The 22,880-nt window shown below is 34.2% G+C and overlaps 1 protein-coding gene across 1 annotated transcript in view; it reads left to right on the forward strand.

Moving 5' to 3' along the window:
- Window positions 1-19,288: 19,288 nt before the first annotated feature.
- The window catches only part of LOC111053722 (RNA polymerase-associated protein RTF1 homolog), a 36,625-nt gene continuing 33,033 nt past the window's right edge, over window positions 19,289-22,880 (forward strand). The window contains exons 1-2 of the mRNA XM_039424218.1: window positions 19,289-19,640; window positions 20,574-20,772. Coding sequence (XP_039280152.1) covers window positions 19,304-19,640; window positions 20,574-20,772 — 536 coding nt within the window. The 5' untranslated portion in view covers window positions 19,289-19,303. The remainder of the gene's footprint in view (window positions 19,641-20,573; window positions 20,773-22,880) is intronic.

The raw sequence follows: 22,880 nt of genomic DNA on the forward strand, positions 1-22,880 counted from the left end.
CAACATTGTGATTACTACAACATAACCTATTCACTTACACCTATTATACTTACACCTATTATACTTACACTTATACCTATTCACTTCTTATTCACATAACCTATTCACTAAGTAGTGGCACAGTCGCAGGAGATTGCTCCGTTTCACTCTCTCTCCAGGTGAATGCCTTCGGGTTGCTGGCTTGCTGCTGCGTTGCTCGCCACTGCTCCTACTCGTGCTCTTTCCAGACGACCGTGAACCGAAACGAACGCTCTCACTCGCTCTCATTGTGAGCGCATAACGTGGGAATGTAACACAGTTTCTTGAAGTGTCACCCGGCAAACCAATTTATAAGATGTTGTCACATCAAAAAATTATATTGAAATCCATCAAGTATGTCGAAAGATATAATGCAATGAAAGTTGATGTTTTCCCATATAAGTCTGTCTGGGCACCTGACTTCTTGCCCGATATTCAATGGCGACGAGAAATGAAGGAGGCATCATGCTTCCAAACGCTTGAAGGTATAGCTTATAGTCCAGGTGCTGGCTTACATTGAGCATACATGAGAGAGGCAGAGAATTCGACTTCGGATTATTGTTAGGGGGTCCTTAGTGTATATGAAACTCGATGTCGTCACGTCCCAGGGTGGTCGACAGCTTGGGGGGGAGGGGGGTAAGTTGTAAAAAACGCGCGTTTATAAAATCGCCTGTCCTGCAGTTACTATTCATAGTACAGCTTTTAATTTTTTCTCAATATTATGTTCACATTACTGGCTTTCAATGTGGTCTCATACATTTTTGCGATAAACCGCATAGTTTTTCCGTAAAAAAATAAAATATCTTGAAAATGTATTTTTTTATTATGGACTTTTTGTTATTTATCGAATATTCAAGTAATTAGCCGACTTAGAGGAAAAGGCTCTCAATAAACGTTGTAGGCCGTTTCTTGCTGAATCCAATGATATATATAGTTTGGGTGTTACGATCATAGATGCGGCGGTGGGAGGGGGATAAGTAGCACTGTTACGCTGCGGCATGGTCCTCCCCCATGATTAATGCGCGTAATGGCCTGTCTATCGCATCGCTCCTACTAGTCTATGCATTCAAATTATGTATTTCAGGAACGCTATCTTATGTATTTTCGGTCGCTGAACACGATTTTTCAACTCTCAAGCCTTAAAAATTGATAATTCTCATCATAATATACTAATTATGGTCAAAATTACAAACTTCATCTCATTCTGCAAGGAAACTAAGAAATGACTGTTTGAAATAAACGAAACTTGGGTTTCAAGAAATATATTAGGATAGAATAAAGATAATATTTATATATGTTTATGTTCTATTGTTTTTATCTCAAATCAATTTATTGTGATGCGCTGCAGGCTAAATTATATTATTAATCGCACACTGGCCACGCTTACTTGGTATAGTGGTCAGTTAATTTCCAAGAAATATTTGTGGAATTTCTTAGTTCTTCATGGTGGAAATGAATTCATCATTTATTCATTATCATAATGATTTTGTTTAGTATGAAAATGTTAATCTTTCATGAATCTTCAGTTTGTCGTGAACTTTTGAGAAATTATATCCAATATAATAATAGATATGTGTCAAATCAAAATGAAATGAAAATTTAAATATTCATTCATATTATTTCTAACAGTATTATTATGATGATATTTCACTAACTTTTGATTGATTCATCCATTATGGTATTCCCGTTCAGACTGTTTTGAAATGGTAATAAGTTATTCAGTATCAAAATTTGGGATTCGAATAGTTTTGGGTCATGCCTGTTATTCTTTCCCAAACATATTTATATGATTTTTAATTTTATTCACAAATGAATGAATGAATGTATGTATTCCTGCACGTAGCTAACGGATGGATTATTCCTTTATAGATTCTTGCATGTCACATTAATAAATCTCTGCCACAGATTTAGAAATCAAGTCTCAATGGTTTGGAGAGCATATTATTGGAGTGATTCTTTTACTCTGCTGCTTCTAATATGTTCACTACCTTTGTTTAATTTTAGACCATAGACATGAAAAGCTATGTCCACCTGTATCACTCCATCTTTATTGAGAATTTTCATAACTCTTCTCATCACAAAGTTTCCATAATCTTGCAGCGTATTGGAGTTTTGAAAAGTGAAGTAGGAGTTGAATTCAGGAGAGTCATGTCATCATTATGCGAATTTGTCAACGATATTTAGGGATTTAGTCAAATCCACAACTAGTTTCACTTACAATTCCATGGGCCGAGTGAGATTAAGAGTTTTTTTTTTTCAAATATCCATCAGATGTTGACAGAGATTGCGGTTATTGTAGAAATGCATGCTGCACTAAAACTTCAATGCTGAATTATCTTTAAACAGCTACCTAGTAAAAATACAGAGATCAGATCTTTTTGCTCTAGAATTAACTAAGACTAGGATTTTTGTTTGATTGCCTCGTGGAGAATGAAAGAACTCTGTTTCTTTTTATAGGTGAGAATACACTTTTACAATTTGCCACAACTATGTTCAGATAAAAATCGTTGGAGACCGAATAACCATTTCTTTCTATACGTTCAAAGGAGAATCACACACTTCTTCACTTGCTTCCAGACCATTGATAACATTATGCAGATTCTGTTGTCCATCAGAGTCATGAAGAAAAATGTTATGTTCTCTTGAGAAGATAATGCTTCTGAAAATCATTCTCATCTCTCATTATTCTTGTTTTACTTCATTAGATGACTTTCTTCACAATCTCCAGTGATTTCCATAATGATGTCAACATACTTGAACAGAATATCTTTCATGGAAGATTTATTTATATAGTAGCAGCCATTTTAGGAAAGCCTTTGGAGAACTAGCTATTCCAATCACTCAGTTTTGGATGATCGAATGAGGGTTTGCTCCAAAGCATGATCGGTTGTCACATTTATAAAATTTTCAAGGTTTCATTTGACAGAGAGTCAATGTATTGACTGTATAGATTTATGTTTCCCTATTAGAAATCATTTTCTACTTCTATGGTATTTTTTTATATTTTCTAGATATAACACAGACTTTATAACATAGTTTGTGTGATTGAATGAAAAAAGTATGGGATCTTTTCTCGTACAGTTTCTATGTGCAATACCAGAGTCCTTCCTTATGAGCATGAATACAATTTAAGATAATTTAAACTATGTTACAATAATCAGTCATAAATTTCAAGTAGTCATTGATTTTGATTCTAAAAAACTCCACAAATAGCTCCTGACTTCTTTCAAATATACTTTGACAATCTCTCATATTTGAACCGTTCATGAGTCCTTGTAGTTGTTTCATAGAATTGATTGCTTGCTCTCACACCTTAATTATACTGATCTCCTCTCAATAGATTTCCAACAGTATTCTCTCCAAATATTTCAAATTCAACAAAGATATCTCCCATTCCACTTTCACTCAAATACCACCCCAAGACAATCAGTCTATCACGTACACCCTGAGTAGCTTCAGAGGTGGGTGATTGATACCCAGGTGTTGCTCCTAAATGACTTCGCTCAGTCGTAATGTGGGCGGGGAAAGGAGGCAAGTCAAAGTTCCTCTTCCTTCTTCTTTGTGCCTCAGCTGGCGTGAACAGCACCTCCTGGTGCTTCTGACGGCGTGAAGGTCGCTCTCTTCTCTGATGACACCACTTTGATGTAATTTTGTATCGGCCTTACGGCCTCGGTTCCGCTCCAGTGAAGTAGGAAAAAGAAGGACAGACAGGATAGGGACGGCAGACAACGGTCCGCTGTGCCCTGAGGAGAAGGAAGAATAGGGACGGCAGACAACAGTCCGCTGTGCCCTGGGGAGACGGAAGAATAGGGACGGCAGACAACGGTCCGCCGTGCCCTGGGGAGAAGGAAGAATAGGGACGGCAGACAACGGTCCGCTGTGCCCTCGGGAAATGGGTGGACAGGGACGGCAGACAACGGTCCGCTGTTGCCCTAGGGAGATGGGAGGACAGGGACGGCAGACAACGGTCCGCTGTGCCCTAGGGAGATGGAAGGACAGGGACGGCAGACACCGGTCCGCTGTGCCCTGGGGAAAAGGAAGAATAGGGACGGCAGACAACGGTCCGCTGTGCCCTGGGGAGAAGGAAGAATAGGGACGGCAGACAACGGTCCGCTGTGCCCGCGGGAAAATGTTTAAATGTTCAAATGTTCAAATGTTCAAATGTTTATATGTTTTTATGTTGTGCATTTACTGCTATATGCGGTAATAGTTTTTCATTGACAGGTATGCTCCTTTTTAAATTGCGCATGGACGTATACAAAAGGATTTTGGAAATTTTGCATTTCAAGGATAATATAAAAGGAAGAATGAGCCTCCTTCATACGTCACTATTAGAGTAAAAATCAGACTATAGAATTATTCATCATAAATCAGCTGTCGAGTTGACTATAAATTGCATGCTATGACGCATGCAATTCAATATCTCAATGTAACTTGGTAAAAATTAACAGCTGTATATAAATTGCATGACTCATTGAATACAATTTTTATGCACTATTAAATAGGATGCAAAGAACTTTTAACAGCTCGTCTGGGCGCCAAGATGTCTTCTGGTTTTCTCGTGTTAAATTCCGGAAAGTGTTATATGATAATATTAATCTTGTGTAAGCATGATCTGATCAAATAAATAGTTAGTGTATCAGTGTGGATGTGCTTATGGTTGGGACGTCGTTATAACTGTGCGAGGTCTACTGTTCACAGAACTACTAGTTATCATACTAATCGGTATGCCCGGTCTACACGATAACGATATTAACGCAAACCTGGCCGGTTTGCGCTAAGTTTGCATTGTGTAGATGGGAGATTGTTGAAAATTTCTGAGGTTTGAAGGTTTGTGCATTCTTCGATCAATCTCAGCCAGGTTTGCATCAATTTTTCTAGGAAACGATTATGTCTATCTATCCATCAAAACCTAAATCGCTTCAAAATGAAGATAGAGATTTCGAAATTTCAGATTCGGATTCAGCACCCTCAAATTAAATATGTGCGAGGTCAATTCTCAAAATACTCAAAAACAAGGAAAATGTAGGAGGAGGCTTGAGTTACTATTCATCTCAAATTTATAAGCACTTCAAAGACTTTGTATAGAATTTATATATGGTTTAGTTTATAATACAGGCTTGTGTTAAAGTTGGTGTAATGTGAACAGAGGTTTGAGCAAACTTGGCTTAAAGCCAGATTTGCGTAAACCTGGCTTTGAGCCAAGTTTGCGCAAATATCACTGTCATGTAGACCTGGCATTAAATCAAGAAAATTATTTCATGTTCTTGAGCTTCCATCGTAAATTTTACAGAAGGTGATATTGAATTTAAATATAATTCAAAATCTTCATGTGTTTTATCTTCATTATTATACAGACATATTATATCATCAACATATTACCTGTGCCAATAAATAATATTTTTCTTTAGAGGATTATTATCATTCATTTTTAGATTTTTCCAAATTGTTCATGTATATGTGAGATAACCTGACAAAGGAGAGCCCATTGCCAATCCTTCCTTTGGTTTGTAATTTTTCTCACTGAATTTGAAATAATTTTGATCTACACATACTGTTGTCAATGCTATTAGATCTTCTATTTCATCATTATTTAATATTATCTTTCAAATTTTGTTTCAAAATTCTAATTGTTTCATCTGTTGGAATACTAGTGTACATGTTGGTTACATCAAAAGATAGGAAAATAGCATTGGAATTTTTATATCTTCAATTTTTTGAACTAAATGATAGGCCATGTATTTTTTATGCTATGGTTTTTCCCATTAGTTTCTTTTGAGGTAGTATTTTATTCAAATATTTGCAAACTTCAAATGAGCTCAGTGCACCCCCACCACGGGATGATGAATATAAAGAAAAATCGGGTGGCTACCAACAGACCCAATTTATTTTTTACCTAATCTACAATTTCACCCAATATTTCGGGATTGTGAAAAAGACATTGATATAGAGAATAAGATTAAGAAGAGCGAAGTCCAAGTCCGAAGTCCGCTATGATGCCACTGCACTAGTGTAGCTACCAGAAATTTCGGGCAAGAAGTCGGGTATTTGTATTCGCTGTGTAGAAAAAGAGCCTTTTTCAAATGATAATATTTTTTTATTGAAGCAATAAAAAATATTCAAAGTATGGTAGTTTCATGCAGTGCTTATAGATGTACGAATCGGTATGTGCCAAATAAAAATATTTCTTTTCATACGTAAGTATTTTTATATTTTCATCGGTCATGTTTCATGCAGGCTAAGCCTAGTGATCGTTTCAAGGAATATTGTGCTTAGGTTGATTCATTATCATTATTTGCCAAGTAATAAAATATAAGTTTCGGTAATATTATAATAAATATTTATTTCCATAGATCCAATATGGGTATCCATATTCCATTCCATTAATTTGTCTTATATTGTAATATTTTGTGAACTATGAAAATATTGTATGCTAAATTTGTATTATAAAAAATATTATTTGCTAAAATTGTCTATAAATTCTTCATCATTGCTATTGTTTTATTTTCCCGTTCTTATGATATGTAGTTATTTATTATCTTATATCAAATATAGGAGTATAGAGTATAGTTAGGTACCTATACTTAAGTTGCAAAACGAATGAGAAACGGTTTCACAAAATATTGTGATAACGGTTAATTTATTATTATTTGCCATCTAATAAAATATACGGTAATATTAGCGATCTATAATTTTTGTTTTATTTTCCCGTTCTTATAATATGTAGTTATTTATTATCTTATATTAAATAGAGGAGTATAGAGTATAGTTAGGTACCTATACTTAAGTTGCAAAACGAATGGAAACAGTTTCACAAAATATTGTGATAACGGTTAATTTATTATTATTTGCCATCTAATAAAATATACGGTAATATTAGCAATCTATAATAAATGTTTTATTTTCCATATCCTAAATATGTGGTAATAGGAAAATATTTTAAAAATGAGATTCATTTGCTAATAGTAATAATCAAAATCTGTAGTGAGGTAGGTTCACTAAATTAGATGTTTGGTCGAGTTAAAAATAATGTTCAATGAACAAATCATTGTATCATATGGTAATGGAAATGACGAGAAGTTGAAAAAAATTGCATAGTTGCCTGTAAAGTTGGTATACGGGCGAAAGTTTTACGTGACGATGACTTTGAGTGGTAAAATAATTTTAATGTGAATATTCATTCCTATAGTAGGAAGAAGGATGAAATAATAGTAGCAATTTAAAACATTTATTTATACAAAGAATTATATTCAAAACATTAATTTATACAAAGAATCTTGCACTGAATTTCATATTAACAAAATTTTATTGTTACCTTCACACATCCTCAACAAAATCACTCTGTCTCTCTCGCTCTTAGGCGGGCTAACTGTGCTCGATTCAATTTTTTACATTGCAAGTCACGCTCATTTTTTCAAGTTAAACAAATTATTATTGGCTGAGAAACGATTTATACTACTTTTGTGATTGAAAACTACCACAACATTGTGATTACTACAACATAACCTATTCACTTACACCTATTATACTTACACCTATTATACTTACACCTATTATACTTACACATTTTTCTCGATTTTTTTTCCAGGGTACGAAATAATTTTTATAGCGCAAAAACTTCCTTTTCTAATTATCTTTCGAATGAGACCAAATACAGGTGTCTAGCTCAAATCCTCGAATCAGAATTTCAGTTTAAATTCAATTTTTTAATTAAAAACGAGATTTATCTTGTTTGAGTGTGAATAATATTGTCTACAATTTGATAGCTTTGTGTCGAGTGATTGAGGGCATAAAAATACTTTTTCTATAGGAAATTTGGCTGAGAAATTCAATGAAACTGGTTAGAAGTTCGTATCTACAATTGTTATTGAGATACAAGTTGAAAAAAGTTCAAAGTCGAGTTAAAATCTAAACTTTTCAAACAGTTTTTTCTTGATTTTTTTTCACGGTAACAATATTTTTACAATAATGAAAAAACTTTGCCATTTTATAAACTATCGAATGAGTATAAATTTTCCAGAAAAATTTCAAAACTAGAGTGTTAAAAAATGAAAATTTTCAAGAAGAGCACCTCAGAAACAGCTTTCTTGGTGATTCCTAGGTAAAACATGTGTTAAGTCTGTGACAAAGTTCATCCTCTAATGAATATTTTCTATCCACTATAATGCATCAAATCAAATCCATTTATTTTTCCATAAAAAATACCTGAGTATAATAATTATCATGTCATGTAGTATTCTCTGTGGCCTAATGATAGGCCTACCTGTTTTGTGTTAATTGATTAACATCAATTGGAAGTATTGTGAATATAGTCCATATGAATAATCATTGTCCATTGATTAAATAAAATTGATATACTTTATTCAACGAAATTCAAAATATCCTCCATTATTCTCTCTGCACCTTCTACTACGTTGCAAGATACTCCCACTTGCCCGTCTGACTTCGTTGGGCCTCGTTCTGACGTCATCGAATGCTAATTGGGAAACTGGACTATTGACTGGAAAGACATCATTATCGACCGACTGTAAGCACGTTACTTTTCATACAATGACTGCGAGAATTGTCTCTATTGTTGGGTGAGCATTAGAAAAACGTTTTATTGTATCAGAGCAGCTGATTAATGATCAGATTGATTTTTTCTTCTCACTCAATTGAATCTCAATGGTATGAATTTAAAACAACGAAAAGATGTCTTTAGGGTGCTCTTCTTGAAAATTTTCATTTTTTAACACTCTAGTTTTGAAATTTTTCTGGAAAATTTATACTCATTCGATAGTTTATAAAATGGCAAAGTTTTTTCATTATTGTAAAAATATTGTTACAGTGAAAAAAAATCAAGAAAAAACTGTTTGAAAAGTTTAGATTTTAACTCGACTTTGAACTTTCTTCAACTTGTATCTCAATAACAATTGTAGATACGAACTTCTAACCAGTTTCATTGAATTTCTCAGCCAAATTTCCTATAGAAAAAGTATTTTTATGCCCTCAATCACTCGACACAAAGCTATCAAATTGTAGACAATATTAATCACACTCAAACAAGATAAATCTCGTTTTTAATCAAAAAATTGAATTTAAACTGAAATTCTGATTCGAGGATTTGAGCTAGACACCTGTATTTGGTCTCATTCGAAAGATAATTAGAAAAGGAAGTTTTTGCGCTATAAAAATTATTTCGTACTCTGGAAAAAAAATCGAGAAAAATGTGTCTGAAGTTTTCAAAAAAACTTCGAAAATCACTCTTTTTCAACTTTGACCGCTAAAAAATACTCCTCTATAATCGACTTTGGCATGTTTTATACATCAAATCAATGTGAAATTTTGTCTTCTTTTCAACGATGTCCTCAAAATTCACTTAAGACCAATGGTTCTTGAGATATTGACGATTTAATGACTAGAAGTACGCCTACTTGAAAAATATTGAAAAATCTATATATCTCGAAAACGAAGGTCGATAGGAGAAAATTTTACTGAACATTGTTTGTTGCAAATTGCATGTAGAATCTATGGTAGCCGGGGTTTACACCTTATCTGGGACACCTGTATATCAATGGAAAAAGACGTGAAACCACTTCACCCAACCGACACTTCATCTAATAGCCTTTATACCCAAACACCAACTCACCCTATACGACCAATTCATCCAGCAGCTTCTCTTTGTCTCAGAAACAGAGTAACGGCCAGCAACAGTCACAGTTATAGCATAGTTATTCAAAAGTATTCTTTGAGTATCTATAGTGAGGTCCACGTTATAATGGTAGTGTATGATTTGCAATGGTGTTGCTATCCTTGTCTATCGTTCAACAAATGTGAAAGAGGTAGGGGTTAGTTTTTATTTAGGTTATATTTAATAATGTTTTATTAGGATAGGTAAGGTGCTTTAAAATTGCAATATGCTAGAAGGGGCTAGGGTCTAGGTAGTGTTATGTTTTTTGATGTTTCAAAGGTAAAAGGATAGGTTGGGGGTTTAGGATTTTGCTTTGAACCACATGTTCATGAAATGAACCACATGTTTATGTTTTGTTCTGAAGATGACGAATAAATCTAAAGTATTAAATGTGAAAGGGTTGGAGGTTAGGTTTTATTTAGGTTATATAATATTTAATAATATGTTATTAGGATAGGTTAGGTTTTTGCTTTGAAATTGCAATATGCTAGAAGGGGCTAGGGTGCAGTTAGAGTTATGTTTTTTGATGTTTCAAATGTGAAAGGATAGGTTAGGGGGTTAGGATTTTGCTTTGAAATCTAAATTAATAAATGTGAAGGGGTTAGGGGTTAGTGGTTAGGTTTTTTTGGATTATATTTAATAATGTTCCATAAGCTTAGGTTAGGTTTTTGCTTCAAAATTGCAATATGCTAGAAAGGGCCAGGGTCCAGGTAGAATTATTATTTTGCTTTGAAATCTAAATTATTAAATATGAAGGGGTTAGGGGTTAGGTTTTTTTGGATTATATTTAATAATGTTTCATAAGGTTAGGTTAGGTTTTTGCTCTAAAATTGCAATATGCTGGAAAGGGCTAGGGTCCAGGTAGAATTATGCTTTTTGATATTTCAAAGGTGGAAAGATAGGTTAGGATTTTGCTTTGAAATTGCAATTTATGCTGGAAGGGATTAGAGGTTTTTCAAATAGTTATGTTTATTGATGTTTTATATGTAAAAGGGGAGGTTGAGGGTTCGGTTTTTGTTTTGAAATGACAATATGCTGACTTAGTTATAGTGTTATTTAACATCAGTTAAATAACAACTGTTATATTTTATTAATTATATTTTTCAAAAGTACTCTTCCTTTCATTAAATAGAATGATAATATATTGATTATTATATTGAATTTAATGATAAATCATCATTGGATAATAATATCTTCATCAAATTAGAATGACGATTGGCTCCAGTTACAGTGCTCGGTAACCATCATCACAAAGAACGTTACATTCAAAGATCTGACTGAATGGAACGGGAAAAACCCGTTGCTAACGCATGCGCGTTACGGTGCTGTCTGAGACAGAGAGTGGTTTGTATTCATCCAAGGTCTATAAATATACAGGTTATGACACTCGTGTTCCTTATGGAGCAGCCATTATGTGGGGTCTTCTTGGAGGTGCATTTGAAATATTCCAATCTGCTCATAACAAAATCATGCATTTTGCTTTCTAAAAACAATATTCTGGTTCAGATAATATGTAAATTCAGGTTTTCTTATTATTCAAATTTGTTCTTATTCTTGTAACTTGTTATGATTCATAAGGTATTGGGACAAAAGGCTAACCTCAAAAAGAGTTTGAAGTTCTCAATCTAAAAATCAACAATTCGGTTCCTAGTTGGAATCTGAATATTATTATTCTGTGGGAAGAATTTATTTTACAATTCAAAGTCAAGCAATATTCCTTGAACAATATAACAAAATAACACATCATGCTGTTCAATCTATAATAGCAGCTGATAAATTTGAAAATTGGTTAACTTGAACCCCATAAAATGGTGATTTTGCACGGGATAGTGTCATGACCTGTATATTTTATAGACTTTGATTCATCGACCAAACTGTGCTGCACTATAGTGGCTTAGTTCATGGAGTAACAGACTGAAATCAACCATTTTGAAAATGACATATTTTGGTGACGTCAGTGTTCCATAAAAGGATGTTTACAATCAGTCACACCTTAATTCAATTTCTTTGTTAACGTTTTGAGTTTCATAGTTATTCTCATTAACTCTGTAGATTTCCATACATAACTGATTGTATATTTCCTGTTGCTTCCACTGCAAACGTAATGATAATACTGCTGTTCGAATTGTAATGAATACTTTTACTTTCCTTGCCCTATTACCATAGGTAAGGAAAGTATTGCTTTCCGAAAAAATTAAGGTACCCCAATCTCCAAATTTCTATAAGTTTCAAGGTCCCCTGAGTCCAAAAAAGTGGGTTTTTTGGGTATTGGTGTGTGTGTGTGTGTGTGTGTGTGTGTGTGTGTGTGTGTGTGTGTGTGTGTGTGTGTGTGTGTGTGTGTGTGTGTGTGTGTGTGTGTGTGTGTGTGTGTGTGTGTGTGTGTGTGTGTGTGTGGGTGTGGGTGTGTGTGTAAAGGTGCATACAAATATACACGCTGCGAACATGAGCAATTCACTTTTAATCAGCTGACTATATCTGTATTTTTACATGAACGGTAAGATACAGATATAAAAAGCTTGGCATCAGCTGATTAAAAGTGAATTGCTCATGTTCATGGCGCGTATATCTATAAGATGCGTACAGACTTTCGCTCTGCTCAGCAACCAAACATCACTCCAGCAGAGCGATTGATGATCGACCAGGGAGCAAGAGTGGTTTGACCAGGGAACGCGAGAAGATCTAACATCTTTATAACGTTCATTATGGGTGCGTGGGCAGAGCAACTGTGGTTCGATGGAGGAACGAGGGCGGTACGAGGGCGGAGCATGCTCGGTGCGGGTTGGAAGCACGTATATGTGTACGCAGCTTATCTGTACGCACCTTATGAGTGTATGTGCATCTGTGTTCACGATATCTCATCTCATCTCCCAATTGACGGAATGACTTGAAATTTGGAAGTTAAGGTCCTTACACTATAAGTATCCGACACGAACAATTTCCATCAAATGCAACTCAAGATGGCGGCTGAAATGGTGTAAATGTTGTCAAAAATAGTTTTTTTTGTGATATTCTCGAGAACGGCTCCAACGATTTTGATAAAATTTATACCTAAAATAGTCATTGATAAGCTCTATTAACTACCACAAGTCCCATACCTGTAACAATTTCAGGAGCTTCGCCCCATCTATGCAAAGTTTGATTTTATCAGTCTTCTATCTATGCAAAGATTCCCAATTATCAGTCTTCAGATACAATTTAAACAAAAAATTTCAAGTGGAAAGGATTGAGCATGAAAATCTCTACAATTAATGTTCAATAACATTTTCACTTGAAAATGGAAATAATCTCAAAATTCGAGTAAATGTGATTATTCAATTACAAACTGTTGGCAACTGTTGATTCTATTAAATCATTCACTATGAAGAGATAGCAGACCTCGTGTGTCTCCAGCGTATTGTCCTGTCACCAGCTGGCTCAAATCTTAGAATAGTAGACTTGAGATGCGCGTGAACACTAGCGTCAGGTGATTAATTTTCATAACGGCAAGGAAAGTTGTGTGAGTGCGCCACACATGATTTTTTCTTTTCCGATCATTGTATTGTTTGTGGTAACCTAATAAATAAATATTTTTATGCTTTACTAATAACGATTTCATTCAATTGATCTTTGTGTTTTCGATTACATTTTATATTATTCGGAATTTTTAATATCAACAGTTTTGGAAGAAATTATGCTCTTCCATGAAAATGATTGTATTTATCAAGCTGACTTAATGAAAACAAATTAATACTGTTATTTTCATAATAATTATTCATATTTCATTCTCAAAAGTATATTGATGATATTTAATAAAACTAAAGCTGGGTTTACACCAAAGTTATTAACAAAATGTTAATAACTCAATCCTTATAGATTCTATTAGATTGAACATTACTTATCATACATTATGATGAACATAATGTGTTTGTCAAGTTCCGTTCAATCTTATAGAATCTATAAGGATTGAGTTATTAACATTTTCTTAATAACTTTGGTGTAAGCCCAGCTTTTAACTAAATTTATTCAATGCAATATCTGAAATGCATATGTTTACTACTGAAACTCAATTACTCATGAAATAATCTGAAATTTATGCGATGATGAAGTTGTTGATCAATAAGTAGAAAAATAAATTGTTTTACATTTGAAAACCTTAAAATAGAATACAAGGCCCAAATCTCGATCTAATCTTTACCAATATATCAGTGTTGACAATTACGATCAAGTAGTTCATTCCCTATCTAGATATTGTAGATACCGTAATGCATTCATAACTTTCCTCTGCTCAAATACTGTAATATCAATTTGTTTGTTAATATTCTCTCTCTATTTCTCGCACTCACTCTTACACTATAATCTGAGTCTCTCTTTTTGTTCTGTTTCAGGCATCCACGGTCATTGCGCTCTCTCCTCGTATAATGCATTGTTGACGACTACAGCAAGAACTAAGTGACAATGTATGTCGGCTGAATGGTATTCGATCTCTATTTACAAGTGAACATTGAACGATCATCGACGCAAATAAATGCAAGTCCAGAATTTGATTTTCATGTTTGCAGCAGCAGTCAAACAGACCGACAGACAGACCGACTCACGGAAATGAGGACTGACGATGCCAATGTATCGTTATGCTATTGACAATGATACCACTGAAATACATAGCGATGCGTCAAGGTAATACAGCACACACCGCACAGCACACATTCAACGTACACCTCACTCACACACATTATATACATTCAAAATCATCGACGAATGACTAATTCAAATTGCAAATTGAAACACACAGTCGAAATTAGGCTATTATCCACAGTCGGTAGCCAATTCTGTCTAACGGCCCATACAAAATTTTTCTCCGTTTTTCGATTCATACTTACAGACATTTCAATGCGTACCTGGCAAATCCGAAATGCACTACAATGTTCGTCAAAAGCAAATATGAGAAGAAAGCTTGTTGGTATCGTTTATTTGTTCCGTAGAACCTTCATCTCTTCAATTATAGCTATATATGAATCAAATATTCATCATCTAAGCTATTATCAGGGGTCGAAATATTTGTAACATTACATAGTTGTAAAACTGAAACGTCAAGTTTTTAGGAATGTTTCGAACAACAGTTATTTATTTGATTAATCCTAGACCTACTGCTTCTGAGTATATGTGAGTGCACAGTTTAGATGTACAATCTATTCAGAGCATGGATTCACTGTAATGGAGAAAGGTCCCTACTACATGGGATCAAATTTTCAATTTGGCCAATTCAAAAAAGCTTCAAGTCAACTATTCTCTTCTAGAAATTTGATGAAGTTTTTCAAAAATATTCTACTGTAATATAGTGACATCAACTTCCTTCCTGAGGGAAGCGTTTAATTGCTTCCACTGCAAACGTAATGATAATACTGCTGTTCGAATTGTAATGAACACTTTTACTTTCCTTGCCCTATTACCATAGGTAAGGAAAGTATTGCTTTCCGAAAAAATTAAGGTACCCAAATTTCCAAATTTCTATAAGTTTCAAGGTCCCCTGAGTCCAAAAAAGTGGTTTTTGGGTATTGGTCCGTATGTGTGTGTGTGTGTGTGTGTGTGGTGTGTGTGTGTGTGTGTGTGTGTGTGTGTGTGTGTGTGTATGAGTGTATGTGCATCTGTGTAAACGATATCTCATCTCCCAATCAACAGAATGACTTGAACTTTGGAACTTAAGGTCCTTACACTATAAGGATCCGACACGATTTTTGATCAAATGCAATTCAAGATGGCGTGTGTGTGTGTGTGTGTGTGCACACAAAGTAGAAGGAATCTTTCTTCTCTGTGGTTCTAGTGAATTATGAGTTGAATAAAAAATGAGTTTTCAATTATATTATTAATGAAGATGACCCTGAGAAGATTGTAAAAGTTATAAATATTAAATGAATAACCTGGGATAGTGAAGGATAATATGTTTTAAACATTTTGCTTGAGTAAAGCAAGCAAACAGCCAATTCAGTATTGGATCAAATAATGAGAATTGATAAAAAAATAAGATATTTTGAACAGGTACTCTATCTTCCAGCAGTAGACATGTTTTTAATAACACTCTGGGATATTTTTCTTCTAAAAGTTTTATAGGTCTAATAAACGTGGGAGACTAAAATAGTAGGTAGCCTAGCCTACAACATCACTTTTCTTAAATTCGAAAATATATTCTTTCATAGGCCATCAAGTTGTAGGCCTACTATTTCTTATTTATACTTTTTTATTAATCGCACAGTAACTGAATTTAAAAGTAATTGAATATCATCATTAAATTTGAGAAATTTCTCAATCGCTTTTTCTCTTCTGTTACTGGATAGGCCTACCTATCTCAATGTAGGCTACAGCTCTAATCACAAAAGACGAATGATTTATGAAATAATCAATGTACTGCTGGTTTATTGTAAACAAGAAAAAAATAATTCACTGAAGAATTCCGTTAGGAACCGATTCAAGTTTCAATTCTATTCACTAAACTCAATCAACTCAAACTATCTTAGTTTAGCTAGCTTATTTATGCCTACAATGCAAACGGCTCTTTATATAAAATACTGAAACAATAATGACTAGGAAACTCTTACTTTACTGTCAACAATTTTCATAAAATTATGTTATTGTTGATAATATGTTATCTTAAAACGGCATTATTAACATAGTCTCAAGTCCACTTTGTTCATTCTTTTAATTTGAATCAAATTATTGTAAAATAAAGTTCAGCATCATGAACAAAAATTTAAGATAAAAATTCAAATTACGAGGCACAAGTCAGTTTATACAACCGATTTTCTGCCTAGTCAAAGGCTATACGATATCAATAAAATACAATGTATCAATAACAGTATCTCGATATAATATATTGCCACATTCCTGAGCAGACCCAGTTTGTCGTGTCATGAGGGGACAAATGCGGTCGATTTCCATTTCTGCACCTCCCGACAAATGCGGTCAGCGACAGAGTGGATCACATTCCTGAGGTGACCGCATTTGTTCGCATTTGTCATATCATGAGGCGACAAATGCGGTCGAAAAATGACCCACTTTGTCGTCGACCCAGTTTTCACCTATACTGTTGAACCATTGATTTAAGCCTTGTACACACGTCCGTACAGATTCGCGCGAACAATCGTATGTACATATGCCTCAACATTCACTGTACGTCCTTGTGGACGCGATCCACGTATGCCTCAGCATTCAAAAAGCTATCTGATTTGCAGACGACACGAAGACATGGTAGATGTAGATTTTCCACAACATGACAACAATGGCGTCATTCCATCATTAAATATAGTTATCACAAATTGCAGCAATATCATTTTATTTCAATGACTTATATAATAAAACTTGACAAACGATGTTGGTGGGTTGAACGATTGTAGGTTGAAGTAAGGAAATAAATTGCTACATGACATAATATTGACAAATCAATCTTTCTTAGGATGTCAAAACATTATGTTGTTAATATACTGAATCTAATTCAACTAGTTATCTGAACAAAAAATGATATCATCATGAGGGAAGCAATAACTCCACAAGAACGATTGGCTCTAACTTTGAGATTCTTGGCATTAGGCGATTCATTTGTTGGTTTCCAATATCTATTCAGAATCTCAAAAAAAGAAAAATTCTACAATAATTCCAGAAGTCTTGATGACCTAATCAAAGCACTTAACACTGTCTTACAAAATTGACAGTCTTCTTTAAGGAAATTAGCCATAAATTGAATCGAATACTAAATTGCTGCCCATTTTAAACTAACTCTGCTCATACACATGACAAAACAAGATTCTCCAAAAGATTAGCTTCAAGATTTACCTTCAAGGAAATACTAGTTCAAAGTTTGAATAAATCTCTCTATAGATAGCCTAGCTATCTAAAACGTATAATATCATATTGAAGATTACAATTTTAATTAACAACTCTGATTGATAACATGAAACAAACACAACATGATTTGATAGCCACAGTAAAATAATATTTGAGCTATACTTTCTTGTAGGAACCCAGTAGAGAAGCTTTTTTCACTTAAATTATGCAGTTCTAAATTTGTTAATCATGATACAAATTATATACTCCATGCATGTTTCTATTTAAATATTTGACAATCCACATATCCTACAAAATTACAAAAATCATACAATTTACAATTAGTTATTGGATCACAATTTGATTTGTCATTCATTAACCTAATTCATTGGAATTAGGTTATGACGCCTTCAATGTTTACGTTTTGCCTCACCCGTATGGCAAAATCGCGTCCACACGTACATTCAATGCTCGCCCGAGGCGCCTTTGAGCACGCCAAAATACCGACAGGGTTCCGGTTCGCCCACATGCCTCAGCGAACAGTGTCCACACGTGCGAATGCAAGCCCATACACGTATGCTCACCCGAGGCAAACGTACGTGTGTACACCGTTATTTATTCCGCGCTGTGGTGCTGCTGCCACACTGCTGCAATCGAATGCATACAAAGTTTTGTACTACAGTGAGGTCCACGTTATAATGGAAGTGTGTGATTTGCAAAGGTGTTGCTATCCTTGTCTATCGTTCAACAAAGCAGATGGCGCTATCTCTTTCACGCATTGCAATGCTGCCACATCGTTTATCAACAATGTAGAAATTCAACTAATTGACAAAATATTTAATCTCAATCATGAAAATTTATTATCACAACTTTAAAAAATATATTTTCTTGACAAATAAAATATGATTTACTATTTTCAACAATAATGAACAGTTGAATTCATTAGATATACCAGTATCAGCTGTTTGGGTGGCAAAGCTAAGATCTGGCAACCCTTTTTTCCTATCTTCCTACACTGCCATTATAACGTGGACATCACTATAATAATTATATAATAATAGTAGTTCTGTGAACAGTAGACCTCGCGCTCAATAACTTACATTGACCTGTTGTTATGTTTTCTCAGAATTTAATAAATAATTCATCAATTAAAAATGTCTAGAAAAATCCTAATTAGACATAGCTTTTCTGTCCTATCGTACCGTGACGTGTCATCCCGGAATGTGAGAGTGAGCGCTGTTATCAGGTCTGGCTGCAACTGTCTTCAATGTTGATGGAAAGATACATTTTCGATGTTCGATCTTTTTGAATGGGTAGTATTATAGTGCACTAGACAGCTGAATTATGATGAATAATTCTAAATTTTGTTTTTAATAGTAATATTGGCGTTCAAAGAGTCTACTTTTTTGTATTATCTTTTAAATGCAAAATTTTAAAAAACCGTATGTATATGTCAATGCGAAATTCAAAAAGGAACATACCTGTCAAATTTCATGTTGGCTTATTGGATTTCTGCAAGTATAAAATTTTATGAATAATACAATAATAGGACTGCAAGAAATGTATAGGTTAGTTTCAAAGTATGTAGTAGAAACTTTAGTGTTTCTTTGAAGGAAATCCTACACAGGACGCGTAATATCTTGGATGAGTTTAGGCTTAGAGTTTAAATTAGAGCTTAGACATTAAAATTAGCCTTAGAGTTTTAGGGAAAATTTGAAATTTTGTTTTTAAATTTAATAGCATAGTCAGTTTGGGAAAAAGTTAGGTTTTTTGTTCAAATTGCAATGTTATAGAATGATTGGAAGAGGGGGGTATTATTTTTATATGAAATCCAATGAAAATAGCTCTTTTATTCATGCATTTCTTGTAAATACAATTGTTTTATTTCAGGAATTGCTATCTCTAGCAAAGAAAAAGAAAGCCAAGCAAGGCGATGATTCTCCTGAACAGCCAGCTAAAAAGCCATCGAATGTGAGTAAGGCATATTCAGATTCAGAAACCTCTTCTGGCTCGGACGATGACTGGGACGCACGGGGTAATAAGGCTTCTGTTAAAAAGAAGAAAAAGACAAAACCGGTTGTGAAAAGGACAGTTACAAAATCTTCTGAATCCGATAGTGATAAGGATGATGATAAAAATGATGACTCAGAACCAGAAGAAGGTAATAAATTATCTATCAACTCTCTAAATTCATGTGAGCCAATTATTCATTTTTCTCTGCAAAATGACTCAATCCACGAATGAATATTTTAAATTTGTCAGTGCTTAATGGACTGCTGAATTTGTGCCTAGGTACTAGGTACTGAGCCTGATGCCTAGATACTAGGTACCTGGAGTGCTCCTTATCCATCTAAATTAATTGTACTGCTATCTTAATATATTGTAAAATTGTGAATAAATAAACCCTAAATAAATTCATGTTAAATTCAATATCTGAGGTTTGTAAATTTTTAGAATGAAATTCACTTAAGTAACAGTAAAGTAAAATTAATTGAAATCCCATGCTTTTACTGTAAAATATAACATTCACATAATAATTTCGTAAACTTATAAGAATGATTAAATAGTGATTGCAATTGACAAATGTGTTATTATTTATGAATGAAATAATTAAATAAAATGTTGTCAACCGCAATCATGACACAACTTTATTGTTGGATAGTACTATTCTTGGTAATCAGGACTTTCTTAGTAAACCTAAAAACTGTAAAAAATCGTAGCCACTTGCTCTTCCTTATATAAAAAATAATATCTTGTCAATGTTCGCATTCCAGTTTTATGAATGAGTTAAATGAAACTCGATAGCTGTTTGATCACTTAATCCAAGAATTCTTATTAATACTAGTTCTCAGATTTTGATGTTGTTGAGAATTCTGATTGTAGTGACCAGTGGATTCTTGATAGATTATTGAAGAATTTTCTCCATAATGGGTGCCTGGATTACTCGCTGGTAAGATGTTATTCAGCTGAAAATTGTAAAAGTGACGTGACAATTTTATTGTTTGCTTTGCCACATCTACGATTTAATAGTAAGTTTTAAAGTAGGTTTTGTTTTTAGTTAGTAAGCTGCTAATGATAATGTTGATGGTGGCAGGTGAAGTGTCAGACTCTGATGACTCAGGCGACTCGGACTCGTCGTCGGACGTCAGCAGCCAGGAGGAGTTCAACGACGGCTACGACGAGAACCTCATGGGAGACGAGGACGATCAGAGGCGGCTGGCACAGATGACCGAAAAGGAACGCGAGCAGGAGATATTCAAGAGGATAGAACAACGAGAAGTCATGAAAACAAGGTTTGAATTGATGATCTAGTACCGGGCTATAGTCACCAAACACATAAGCTCTTAGCTTGTGCGAGGGTAATGAGTGTGAGGGATGATGATGAGAGATGACTACTTATTAGGTGGTCTGAACCGACGGCTTATCGTCTCCTCCGAAAGACGGGATCTATGTGATTGTGCTGTGGTCAAAAACTTTTTGTCCCGGTCGAGATTCGAACTCGGGTTATCTTGATTTCACAGTAGGCCTACCTGATTCAGTGTGAATGAAAGCATTGTGAGTCAATATGAGCTGTGACAGTTGTTATACTATGTTAGAGTGACGTTATCACTTACTCCAACGAGCCACCCATATCTATGACAAATATGTTTGGATTGTTACTGTGAATCGGTATTCCTGCTCCAAGATCCACTCTTACATGCACATAATTAGCACGTTCGCTGCAGCTCCAGTATATTGATCTGCAAATATACCTACAACCATAGAGAAACAATAGCATAAGTAGATATCCCATGGTATAGGGTGTTTATGTCGTAACTTTTTCTGTTATCTCAAGCCGATATTCCACGTAGTTCTTTCCCATAAAGCTATGTGACGCTGGCACTCTCTCATATTGTGCCGTTCATACAATCTCACCCGGCCAAAACAGCAAAAATCTACAATAATCGACTGTAATCGGTTTGAGATAACAGTAAAAGTTGCGACATAAACACTCTATACCATGAGATATCTACTTACGCTATTATTCCTCTATGCTACAACCTAAGAGCTAAACCTCCATTAATTTATTTATTTTCTCCACAATAAAATTAAATTTGGCTGTTATATGATGATCATAGAAGACAGTATGAGTTTCTACTCGAAAAATAATAGTGAAAACCCATTTTGTGGTCAGCAGCACAAAGGCTTGTTTTGTGAATGTGCTTCACTTTTCTATTTAATTAGGTATGAGACTGTTCACAGACTAATGCTAAGTCCACAATATGCTAAAAAATCGTGTTCTTATCCAATTATATAGTAGATGCTCATTTTGGCATTTACCTTAAACGAATAACTGATCATTCAAGACACATAATATAGCTTCAAGTTCATGTCGGTTGAGAAGTAAAAAATAAAAAGTAAATATATCTCATTTAATGATGGATATAATAATACTCTCATCTTCGGAAGTTTGAAGAGTTGAAAATTTTTCCCATCATATTTGGTAATTTATTTGTGTTCCTAGCACCTAGTCTCGGTCTAATAAGCTATTTTATTTAAACCTAAAATGCAAAAGAACTTGAATAAACGCCTTTTTGTGACGTCGAAAATATTAGAAAATTAAAAAAACAACTTTAAAGTCTCAATAAAAGCACAATTCTAATAGAATTGTATTGATTTGTATTCGATATGATATCGAAAACGATCGAACTATAATAATAATTTCTCTGAATATTTCAATGATTTGCATTCAGAGGAGTTCATTTACAAATTCATATGCATGAATAATACACAGATACTATGTAATTAAATTACATAGTTACATCCTATCGCTATGCATATTCTCGTGGACTTCAATAATTGACATAAATTCAGTTACATTTCTCTTGAGATACTCAAAACTCTTGAGACTTCAAAAGAAGTTCAACGATTTTTGATGGGTGATGCCTACACAAGGTTCCACACGTGCAAGGCAATGATGCTATGATGCTATGATGCAGTCTGAAAGCCAATGGTGGCAACTCACTCTAGACTGCAGACGTCATCATAGGGAGATATTGCCGTCATGTGCGATCAAGTGTCCTTTACGAGAAAAAACACAAACAAATGTTGGTATTGCGCTGCTGACAGTTTCTAGAAAATCAGCTCTCATTAAAGGATGTAAAGATCATATTTGAACATTATTTAAAAAGTTCTATTTATACCATGTTTACTGTAAATTAATTAGGTTAGTTATTTTTAACATTTTTGTTTTTAATATGCTGACGTTATGCTCATGCAGAAGTTATAATGTATGCATACAGTTCTTGAGACATTTTTCAACAGCTTGTAAGTTTTGAATATGTTGAGATAGAATATTTTTGATTAAAGATCAGATCGAATTTTTCATTTGCTTTAGCTGTGTAGTAAACACTTAATTTCT

The sequence above is a fragment of the Nilaparvata lugens genome, chromosome 3, assembly GCF_014356525.2.
Source record: "Nilaparvata lugens isolate BPH chromosome 3, ASM1435652v1, whole genome shotgun sequence".
NCBI classification, from domain to species: Eukaryota; Metazoa; Arthropoda; class Insecta; order Hemiptera; family Delphacidae; genus Nilaparvata; species Nilaparvata lugens.